Genomic DNA, 12087 nt, shown 5'->3' with positions numbered 1-12087 from the left:
GAAATCGGTCATTGAAATTATAAAAATATTAATATACCTACTGTTTGTCTTGGTGGTGACAAAAAATTAATAATTGTATTGCATTCCATAGTTGTATAAAATTATTGAAAATGTGCACAAGCACAAAATACTTCTCTACAGAGAACACAGTATTTTTCGGTATTTGTAAATGTTGTCGCGCCATCCAGTGATGAAATTAACAATTTCAGTGTATCTCCTACAGGAGACGATGATGACAGAGCAAAGCTATAGGTTCTATATTTAATCAAGTTTTCACCGTCAAGATGGCGGTGACGAATTTTTTTATAGTACCCTTGCTTATAGTTAGACAACCAGTCAAACTTATATAGGAAACAGTAGTGATGGCGACTGAAAGAAGGTTCGTTTCTGTCGTTTTTGTCTGATTGTGTGCGAGAGAGATAGAGTTATAGTGTGCGATAGAGATAGAGTGACTCTGTCCTCATAGAGAGCTTCTCTCTCTCTCTCTCTCTGCTGTCTTCAGGAGTCTCCCCAGCAATTTCAGGACACCTAGGGAGGGAACGTGGGGTAGAGCGCGTGGCCTTGTTAAGCCTTCGTTATCGATCTATGATGTCACACAGTATAAGAAAAAAAAATGGTTTTTGCTCGTAACTCGGAAATGGCTGGAAATATAAACAAATTTCCCCTTGGTTCTGAGTAGAGCACTCGGTGGGTGACGCAGAGCGGGGTGTCACAATATATGAAAGAAAAAAAAAAAGTATTTGCTTAGACTCTTAAGTATCAAAAAATCTCCCATGGTGAACAAATAAATCTCCCATGGTGAACGAGTGAAAAACGTCAAAACCCGCATGTCAAAAAAAAAATCGGGACCAACGGTGTGTGACGTCATAGGATAAAAAAGTGTTTATAACTCGGAAACGGTGCGTTGAATCGAAAAAATAATTGAAAAATGTCAACCCCTCCCTCCCGGGTTCTGTATGTTCCTTCTGCGTTGAATGCAAAAGGTCCGAAGTCCGTATGTCGAAAATAAATTCTGGAAACAAGAGGTATGTCGTGTTATAGTAAAAAGGCCGTATAACTCGGAAACGGTGCGTTAAATCGAAAAAATAATTGAAAAAATCTCCCCACACCCCTGGTTCTGTATGACAGTTCTGCGTTGAATGGAAAAGGTCCGAAGTCCGTATGTGGAAAATAAATTTCGGAAAGAAGAGGTGTGTGAGGTGATACAGTAAAAAAGGTCTTATAATTCGGAAACGGTGCGTTGAATTGAAAAAATAATTAAAAAAATCTCCCCACTACTCTGGTTCTGATTGTCCGTTCTGCGTTGAATGGAAACGGTCCGAAGTCAGTATGTCGAAAAACAAAAAAGTTAGTTAGTTAAAAATTGCAACAGCAGTAGCGAACGCATTATCTTATCTCTGTATTGATTGATGATTTGTTGTTTTTTTTTAAATAAATTTCGTATTCAACTACTCCTTGAGGTTCCAGCAATTTTACATTGTGTTAATTTTTTTGAACACCTTGTGTCACAAATATGGGCACTACCAATGACATCCATAATATGCAACACTTGTGTCAATAAATAATTATTTACCTATCTAAAGAAATCAACAATAAGAGGCAGTACCCATCTAAGGATACACAATCTGTATAATGCAATTTTTTTAAACATAGGTTTTGATATCGTACCATATTGGAAGTCGACGCACAAATCTAAAAACATTACTTTCGAGTTTTTGAATTTTCCCATTCCAAGGTGATATAAAATAAATAATTAATTAGGTAAATTCATAGTTTTAATTCTAACTTGATTTATTTTATTTAACATTTAAGGCAAATGTGATTTCCAAACACAAGATAAGTTCCTGATCTCTTTAATTACATAATTGAAAGCATTAAATTTATTTAGCAGTTATTATTTGGCAACAAAGCCACCGCTGGAACTGTCGCCTATTACCAAGTAGAAGAGTTACCACGCTAAATTTTATAGCTGGAAGCCGGCTAAGAAGACCCTGCTTCCATTTCGGGTTGTCAATTTCCAGCATTTAAGTAGCAGTCTGATGCGATACCCTATATTGTCTGTGGTTCCACATATCGTGATTCCTGCCATCTAGGAGTAATTGTCTAGAACCGTATCCGAGGAATTTCTGATAATTTAGTGGATTTAATGGACGTTATGTTATCTCTAATTTGACTCAATTTTAAACCACTAATTTTTAGGTACAAATATTTAACACTAAACACATACACTTGACAATTTATTCTTAGGTGATGCTCTTATCTAGTTACACAAATTTCCGTTGTTTTCAAATAACTATATCTGGCGCCATCTAACGGAAAAGTTAACAATTTAATGGATGCCATTACAAAGAACTGTAAACGTTATTAGTTTGGTGGGAATTCGCCGATTTGTACTGTTTGTGGTATTCTCGTCATTTTATTGTATTTGCCGATTAGCGCCTATATTTTCTTAAATATTTATCATAGGATTAATTTAAATTTCTTATTTGTTTCCGTAATTTTTCAGCTGTTTCCAAGTAAACAGATAAAAAAAAACATTAATCTTTTATCAGAGATTATGTCAATAACGCCGAGTATTTTTAGCAACATTAATTAAAAATACTTTAGAACAGATTTATTACATTTATTTTACATTAGTTGATTAAAGAAAAATAAAATAATTATAGAATATTTGAATAAGATACCTCATGTCAAGGGAAATAAAACATACACAAAAATAATTATAAATGTTTCAGACTTTTATTTCTTTTGATTAGTTATAACATATTTTTGGATATGCTATTTTGTACTCTCGGTAAAAATAAATAACAAACACTTCAATTTATACAAAGAAAGGTTTCTTCTCTGGCCTCGGTCTACTAATATGAGTCACATCTGAAACAGAAATAATGAAATAAGTAACTAATTTTTGTTAAATAGCTAAGGTTTTGATTACACAGGGAAGAGGAAGAAGAGTACAAACATTAGACAGACATTCGTAAGTTATATGAAGGTGCAAGATATAGCTCTCAAAATTTTTGCCCATCTACTTTTCACCCTTTAGAGTTTCAAAACAGTGTTTTTTTTTAACCTTATATTTCAGAAACGACACATTTCCAAAGAACCCCGCATAAAAACAAAGGAAAATGGGCCCCAGTCGATTTTGCTGAAATTGAATTGAAAATAGTTTTTGACTTTCTCATTAAAAGTTGTCATGGGCTCAAAGTGATCCTATGAATAGTTTCAGAGATAAATAAAGGGGAAGTGATTCTGTCTGTAGGCCTGAGTAAGCTTCAGGAAGTTTCAAGTTGATGGATTCAAAAACTGAGGCATATAATGAATTTTGGCCAGTAGGTACAATGCTTTTGGGATCACTGAACCTGAATTCGGGGATAGCTTAGCTCTCTAAGGTCACCTGGAGGTCAGGTAAAGGCCGTTTCAAGGTCAAACTGAAGAAAAGACTTGTATTATCAAAGTCAAAGTAAAGAAAATGCCTTTCACAAATGTTAACCTGTAAGTATGTATGCTTTTGAGGTCGCTGAACCTGAATTCGGGGATAGCTCAGCCCTATAAGGTCACCTGCGGGGCTTGGATTGAGATTAAGTCAAATGAAATGACCTTGACTTAATTTCCAGGTGACCTTATAGGGCTAAGCTATCCCCGAATTCAGGTTTAGCGGCGTCAATAGCATACATACTTACAGGTTAACATTTGTGAAAGGCCTTTTTTTACTTTAACCTTGAAATGATCTTGACTTGACCGAAATGTGACCTTGTAAGGCTAAGCTATCCCCGAATTCAGTTCCCTCCTAAAAAAAACTTATATACGCACTGGTTGAAATTAAATACAAGCCTTTTCTTTAGTTTGATCTTGAAATAACCTTGAATTTACTTGAAGGTGACCTTTAGGGTTACGCTATCTCCAGATTCAGATTCTGCGAGCCCAAAAACCTATACACTCACTGGTCAAAATTCGATACAAGTCTTTCCTTCAGTTTGACCTTGAAACGACCTTTACCTGACCTCCAGGTGACCTTAGATAGCTAAGCTATCCCCGAATTCAGGTTCAATGGCCCTAAAAGCATTGTACCTACTGGTCAAAATTCATTACATGCCTCAGTTTTTGACTCCATCAAATTGAAACTTCGTGAAGCGTACTCAGGCCTACAGCTAAAATCACATACTTCCCCCCCTCTTTATCTCTGAAACTATTCATAGGATCACTTTGGGCCCATGACATCTTTTGATCAGAATATATATTATTCCTTATTTATATAAACGATCTACCACACGCAGTAGTTGACCACTGTATTCTGTTCGCTGATGATACCACCATTCTGTCGACGGGTGACTCCTCGCTGGGTGTAGATAGGCTGGAGCAGGCCAGATATTGGTTTCGAGCTAATCATTTAAAATTAAATGATTCAAAAATTCAGACTATATATTTTACCGCTGACAAACGGGTACCGGATTCAATACCCGTGAAATTTTTAGGAATGACTCTCGACACTCATCTTGGCTGGAAGTCACACATCGACAGCTTGAGACTAAAGATCTCATCCCAAATATTTGTTTTGCGTCGTTTAAAATCATCTATTTCATCTGATGTGCTTCGGACGGTATATTTTTCTTTAATTCATAGCCATCTGAATTATGGTGTGGTTTTCTGGGGTAATTCAACTAATGTTGGCAGAGTTTTCAGCTTACAAAAGATGGCTATTCGCATTCTTAGCAGAGCACCACCTGGAAGCCATTGCCAGCCTCTATTTAAGAAGCTGAGGATTTTGCCTCTGCCTTGTCTGTATATACTGCAAACTTTAATTTGTATTCATGCTAATCACTCAGACTTCCCCACCCATTCATCTAATCACACTTACAATACAAGGCATGTACACAATTTGGTTCCTGCTCGTTCCAGAATTAAATTAACAGCAAAGAATAAGCTTGATCTCAAGTTGTATAATACTCTTACTGGTCGTTTCCCAGATATTAATTTTGGAAATATGAACACCATCCGGTTTAAACACTTTGTGAGGAAGTACCTTGAAACTACTTGCTTCTATAGTTTGCAAGCGTATGTAGTAGGTTAGGATATTTCTTATTTGTCTGTGTTATTTATTCTGTGTTATTTTAATGTAACTCTGACTATACATGTACATTGTATATATTTTGGTCAATAAACTTTACTTTACTTTACTTTATATTATTATTATTATTATTATTATTATTATTATTATTATTACTATTATTATTATTATTATTATTTGTAAAAACTCATTGTATAAACCGTTATAAAGGCCCTGTCAATTTGAATATTAGACCGAGTAGTTTTAATATTTTATTTACAAATATGTGAAGGGAAAACCTGAGAATTTTTATCATTCCTTGAGGAGGAAAGGGGAGATTCAATATGTGATATCCTGTAAAAAACCTTACCTCAAAAAGTTACGTCATAAAATGTAGAAATTGTAGCTAGCGACCTCTAGCAGATGGTCTAAAACTAAAAGCAGTGACATATTTAACACCCTCAATAACTTGTATCAAATTTCAAAGTGATATATTAAAAAGTGTCAAAAATTTGTAAACAAAAACCACAAGTCCATGGTCCATGGGAAAAATCATCTTATTTTTATTGTTCTGTCACCCCCTAATCTTTTTACACTCATTTCTACTCTCTTTTTCATGTATACGCAAGGGTAAGTACAAGTAAAACTTACCTTCGCATTCTTCTTCCCAGTCATAGCCGTCAACCACTAAAGGTTGTAACAAATTTTTAAAATCCATGCTCTCCTAATCTCATCCTTTCAACTTGCGTTTCGGACTTCTTGTAGAACAAATTAATGTAGTAGACGCCATCGCGATTCTTTCTCATTTCCCAAATTAACGTAGCCCCGAAATTAGGCGGGGAAAAATCATAGGCGTCCACGCAGTTCAAAATGGAGACTATCGTCGTATCGTGGGCCGACAACATCAAGAATTTGGGAGTACCATCGATGTTATTGACTACGTTGTCGAAATGGGCGAGGAGATTGGACCAAAAAGGTCCCGTGAGGAGCCTTTTCAAGGCCGGTGTCAAGGTGGACCTTTGGTGATTTACCGCAGCTAGATACTCTAGTACTTTCTTGTCCAAAAACTTAGACCAAGGTGGTATGAAAGACCTGTTATAGCTGGAATAAACGTCCAAATTCGTTTGGAGTTTTGCTACGTGGCTTATCTCCACATCACCCCAACCGGTGTACCTCGCGACGCAGTTGAAGAAGTCGTAGAATTTAGACGTGATTTTTTTCACGTAGTCGGAAATCATTGTTTTCTCGAACAGGTTGATATATTTCTGGCACTTTTTTCTCATCGAGAACACCTCGTCTTTGTCAATGGGTACCGTGTGTACTGGTATGGGTTGCCATTGTAGGTCCTTGTTCCATAACAGAGAACCTTTGGGTGGAAAAAGACCTGCCAGTACGGCAAACGCGTCTAAACATGCTGAATAAGTATCACAGTTGACAAAGTTAATCATAAATAAAATTATCTGAAATAAAATTAAATAGTACTGTTTCCAAATACTTGAGTCTACAAAGAAATTATTTTTAATCTCATCTTTAACAGTTACATCATTTTGGAAAAGGACCAACACAGAATATAGCCACGATGAGTGAAATCGCTTTTTGTAGAGGCTTCCTTTTAAAATTATACAGGGTGTTCCACTTAAGAGGAATTCTTCTGTAACTCTGCAACTGTAAAATCTATAGAAAAATGGTTTTAATAAAAGTTGCCTGGAATCATGTAGGCCATCTAAAGAAAATATTTTTAGCTTTACAGGGTGTTCCATTCCGCGTGAGCGCTACATAACTTTGGACTGAAACTCGGAACACAACAAGGAGAAGAATACTTAGACCGCTGATTTGCATCAATTGTTGTTCAACATAGGTCAGCATGTCTGGCGTAATTTCTTGAAATGCTACTGTAATGCGCTGCCACATATCTTCTGCGGTAGTTGGTGGTGTAACGTAAACTTTGCTTTTTATAGATCCCCATAAAAAGAAGTCTCAACTTGTCATATCTGGACACCTTGAAGGCCAACTCACTGGTCCCCGCGCCCAATCCATCTGTTGGGAAAAGTTTCATGTAAAAACTGACGAACCGCAGCGGTATTGTGAGGTGGAGCACCATCATATTGCATCCACATTCTTCGAAGTGTAGCTAAAGGAATGTCGCCTAACAAATGTTCTAGAGCAGTGTTTCCCAAACTTATTTAAAGCGCGACCCCTTTTTTGTTAAAAATTTTCTCGGTGACCCCCTTACTCATCACTCAAACCAAAATAGCGTGCCTAAATTACAATTAACTGATTATTTTTGAAATTTTATTTTACCTTATTGTTTAAAATTTAACAGTTAACTAATAGCACTTCTGCCAAATACAATATTTACAATAAAAATAAATTAATAAAAAGTTATATTTGGTTCCATTCGTAACATTGTATTTATCTGATTGTGAGTTAAGTTTTTCATCTATGACTGCCATCAAAACAAAAATGAGAAATCGCCTGGAACTGGAAAATGATATAATTGTGTGTCTCAAATACACAGGCCAGATTTGAAAGACTGGTTTCAAAAAAACAGGCGCATGGGTCTCATTAACACTATACTATTTTACTTTATTTTTTGCTTTACTTTTAAGATTTATTAATATTATTTAGTTTAATGTTTTATTTGATAACAAATTGTTAATAATTACCTACGACTTTATTAGAATAATAATACATGATTTAACAAAGTGGTGTTTCCTCTTATTTTGGAAATTCCCGGCGACCCACTTAATACCTCACTGCGACCCCCCGGGGGGTCGCGACCCACACTTTGGGAAACACTGTTCTAGAGTGTTTGTTAAAAAGTTTAAATAAACTGCTCCGGTTAGATGCTGGTCACAAAAGAATGGTCCAATGACCCAAAATTCCGGTTCCAAAATTGCTCCCCACACGTTTAAAGACCATCGTTGGCTATGAGTTGTCCGAAATTGGTGAGGATTTACTATGTCATAATAATGGCAATTATGACTATTAACGAAACCATTTTTATGAAAAGTAGCCTCATCGGAGAATATAACCCGTTAAAAAAATCATCATCTTGATTTAACATCTCAAGTGCCCACTGACAAAACTCCAGTCTCCGTTGAAAGTCTACTTTTAGTAACTCTTGGTGTAATTGGATGCGATAAGGATGTGCTGTACTGTGCTTTTGTAAAATCCTATGTATCGACGTTGTACTAATAAAATTGCAAGGCCTTGACGCTATTACATAGCTACTTTTTCGAACTTTCGAAATGAACCCGATTTTGAATACCTAATATTAACCAAGGAAATAAAAAACGTAATAATATACAGGGTGTTCCATTTAAAATAACAAAGTTATGTAGCGCCCACGCGAAATGGAACACCTTGTAAAGCTAAAAATATTTTCTTTATATGGCCGACACGATTCCAGGCAATTTTTATTAAAACCATTTTTTTATAAATTTAACAGTTACAGAGTTACAGAAGAATCCCTCTTAGGTGAAACACCCTGTATATAAAACACAAAACTTTAAATAAATCAATACATTTTAGTATGGTAAGAATTTTAGAAAATTTTTTAAGTTGATTTAAATTTGCGTAACATCCTTGAAATAAAAGTACAGGAGCTAATAATAAAAAAAAGTTAATTAAAATAGCAAACATTTATGTAACAAAATAATCAACATTTCAACAAACGACAAACTGCAAAACATATTTTTTTGTATTTAGTACCTACTCAAATACTGGAAAATTGTTAGTACACAAAGTATATTCAAAGATAGTTAAACCATACATACCCAGTCTACAGTTCAATTTATCTTAGGTGTGTCTGATAAATGTATTTTATTTAATTAAGGATACTCAGGTAGTAACTTCCATGTTTAAGCCTTAAGTCAACATGAGGTACTTCAGCGGCATAGAACCAACAATGTTATGATTAAAAAAAAAAAAAGAGTCACACCACTTTTAGGTACATTCTGAATATTAGGGCTACTCACTATTGATCACATAAATATTATCATACGATGTTTAAAAGACACACGCTCATTACATTAAAAAGTGGTCTCGGTCAAAATTGAAACATGGGCGTAGCTAGGGGGGAGCAGGGGTAAAAAAAGATCCAATAGTATCATCTATCTCATATCGGTAAGTCGCTGATTTCGCTATTTTTTTTATTTAGAAACGAAAGAGTACTTATGTTTCAAATTATTAAATCGGTAAGTCGTTGATTGCATGTTTTCTTGTTAGAGCTTGCAGCAGCTCTGGGTCCAGCAAAAATCCTAGCTATGCCCCTGAATTAAAAATTGCTATGGATGCGAGTTATTTTTGTCCCCGGGAATAAAGTTCCAATGATATTAACCCCGGCAGATGGTTTGCTTGTCTGTTTTTGACAACTTTTACTCATTTTCTTAGCATTTCAAACACGTGTGTAGACGGAGTAAAAACGCAGTACGGATAGCAATTTTCAAGGGAGATAAAGCTCGCGAACATATTGTCACGCCAGCCCCATTTTGACCGAGACTATTTTTTAAAGTAATTAGTGAGTGGTCCTTTTTCTTTGGAGGAACTATTTCCGGGACCATTGCCACGTAATCGGTTTCTTGGAGTTTTGAAAGATCTTTCAGTGTTTATTCTAGTCCAAGCATTATAGAGAAATGCTTACAGAAATTTTTACCTGGACAAAAAAAATATGACCGTATAGAAAATTAAATTTTAAATTGAGTTTCTTGTTCTTTAAACTCAATCCAATATGGCGAACATGGTTAAAAAAAATCGCAAAGTTGAAAAAAACGGTTTTTCTCAAATAACTAAAAAAATATAGCACGGATTGAAAAATTTTAAATGAGAAAGTTGTAGGTTTTAAAAAGATCTATCGATTGATTCTTTTAAAGTATCGGTTGCTTTGTTACTTTTCGAGATATATCGAAAAAACCGTTAAAAATCTTCTCTTTTCTCTTCTTCTATAACTCGTTTACATTTACGTGCCCATATTTGCTATTTACTGCAAGCATAGCCCGCGGCAAGCCAAAAAAGTACATATTTGGAAAATTTAAAAATATTAATTATTTTTCGAGATATATCGATTTTTTTGAAAAAAAGGCGCTCTCGAAAATTGGCTAGATCTTCTCAGCGGATAGCCCTACAGTAACGATTTTCGGTTTATTTTCTTCGTAAAGAGTTATATTATCATGCTGTTAAAAAATGTTGACGATTTTATTAATTTTAAGGATAAAAAAAAAATAAAAATTTTGAAAAGGTTGCACTTTTTTGGGTATGTTATTTCAATTTTTATTTTATGAAAATAACTTTTAAAGAAAGAAAACTAAACATTTACGGGTCTATTTTGCTTCTAAGGCGAAAATGCTATAATATTCGTGTTTAGCTACCCCAGATTAAGTACAAAAAAATAATAAAACTTGAAATAGTTATTTGAAAAAAACACCCAAAAAAAGTGCAACTTTTTCAGTCATTTTTTGATCCTTAAAATTAATAAAATCGTCAACATTATGGAAGAGCCGTTACTAATTTCCTCAATGAAAAATATCCAAATCGAAGTGGTGGTCACCGCGATCTGCGGATCTTCAACCCGTTGGACTTTTCCATGTGGGAACTTGTGAAGACACCGACTCATTGAGAAAATTCATACAGCGTTTAATGAGGCGAAAAACAATATGTAGAATTATAACTGAAAACGAGAGGATTGGGTTATGCATTGCACAACGCGGTGGACACATTGATCAGCTTGAATAATTACACTGTCATTACGCTTTTATTAAAATAAACCACATTTTTTTCTAAGCCCTCTAGTGGCAACAACGTAATTTACTATTTAGCAACTACGACCTGGCAAGTTCAAACCCCGATATTTCAAGAACCATTGAGAATTCTGGAAAATTGAATAGAATCATTTTTGCTTAAAATTAGTCATAGAATTCATATACGAAGTTTCACGGATACCTCGGCGGTTATCCTGTATTATTTTATAGTCAATAGCACTGCATTTATAATTTTATTTATTATAACTAATGTCTATTCTTAAGTGTAACATTCGACTTGAACATTTTGGTGCCTAAATAAATACTGAACAGAAGTTAACATGTTCTTTACATCAAGGCTAAAAGTTTTAAAGGCTATTAATCAACTTAAGCGAAGGGAGAGGCGTTGTTTGTATTCAAATAATAGCTTCCATTGGCCCTATAACAAAAAAAATCATTATTCGCACTTAAAAACTAAAACAAATGTTCCGGACGACCACAAGAATTCTATTTATACAGGGTTTTCCAAAAGTCCCGGTACGGCAGAATAACTTTCGAAGAAAGCATTTTGGGAAAAAATGTTTCAGACAAAAGTGTAAGGATTTTTCCCTGGCTATCCGATGGTGGCCTTGGATTTGACCTTGACTTTGACCTTCATGGTCATTTGAAGGTCAAGTTAAGTTTTTTAAATGGAAACCCCTATTTTTTATTGCGGATTTGGAAAGAGCAGGAACTTTTACGTTTAATTATGACCTTGATCAATTCCTTGACCCTGACCTAGGTCAAATGTGGGTCGAGTTCTAAAAGTCCCGGTGCGGCAGTACTCCCGAGCAATTAAGGCCAGGTGGTGTGTATACCCGACCAATTAAGACAAGGTGGTGTGTATATCCGACCAATTAAGGCAAGGTGGTGTGTATACCCGACCAATTAAGGCAAGGTGGTGTGTATACCCGACCAATTAGGGCAATGTAGCGTGTAGCCTCAACCAATTAAGACAAGATGATGTTTATACCCGACCAATTAAGGCAAGGTGCACCTGTTTGGGCAATTGAGAGAAACTACCTAGATGTAGTGTTTAATATAATCGTTGGATAGGTCGGAGATGAACTATTGAGGGGCCAGTTAAGTCCTCCAATCTGTGTCCACTTGACTTTTTCTTTGGGTTTACATAAAAAATAAAGCTCCTAAATCACGAGATTTAGAAGATTTAAAACAAAAATAGCCAATGTTTGCGCTGATATTACATCTGATATGATAATAATAACAATAATAATTAGTAATTAATAATAATAATTAATAATAATA

General features: G+C 35.1%; 2 protein-coding genes across 2 annotated transcripts in view; both read right to left on the bottom strand.

Moving 5' to 3' along the window:
• Positions 1-2726: 2726 nt before the first annotated feature.
• LOC108907012 (testicular acid phosphatase homolog) lies at positions 2727-6700 on the bottom strand. Its single transcript, XM_018710480.1, has 2 exons — positions 5696-6700; positions 2727-2874 (listed from the first exon to the last, which is right to left on the bottom strand). Exon 1 carries the CDS (start codon positions 6490-6492, stop codon positions 5752-5754), a length of 741 nt encoding a protein of 246 aa, XP_018565996.1. The 5' UTR covers positions 6493-6700; the 3' UTR covers positions 2727-2874; positions 5696-5751.
• A 4321-nt stretch (positions 6701-11021) lies between these two features.
• The window catches only part of LOC108907011 (endothelial lipase-like), a 9085-nt gene continuing 8019 nt past the window's right edge, over positions 11022-12087 (bottom strand). Inside the window, exon 3 of the mRNA XM_018710478.1 lies at positions 11022-11221. Coding sequence (XP_018565994.1) covers positions 11170-11221 — 52 coding nt within the window. The 3' untranslated portion in view covers positions 11022-11169. The remainder of the gene's footprint in view (positions 11222-12087) is intronic.

The sequence above is a fragment of the Anoplophora glabripennis genome, unplaced genomic scaffold (genome assembly GCF_000390285.2).
Source record: "Anoplophora glabripennis isolate ALB-LARVAE unplaced genomic scaffold, Agla_2.0 scaffold317, whole genome shotgun sequence".
Classification (NCBI taxonomy): Eukaryota; Metazoa; Arthropoda; class Insecta; order Coleoptera; family Cerambycidae; genus Anoplophora; species Anoplophora glabripennis.
The sequence above is the reverse complement of the archived record's forward strand: the minus strand, read 5'-3'. Positions and strand labels throughout refer to the sequence as shown.

Coding starts and splice junctions, on each gene's coding strand:
- LOC108907012 (XM_018710480.1), bottom strand. CDS start 6,492: ATGATTAACTTTGTCAACTGTGATACTTATTCAGCATGTTTAGACGCG.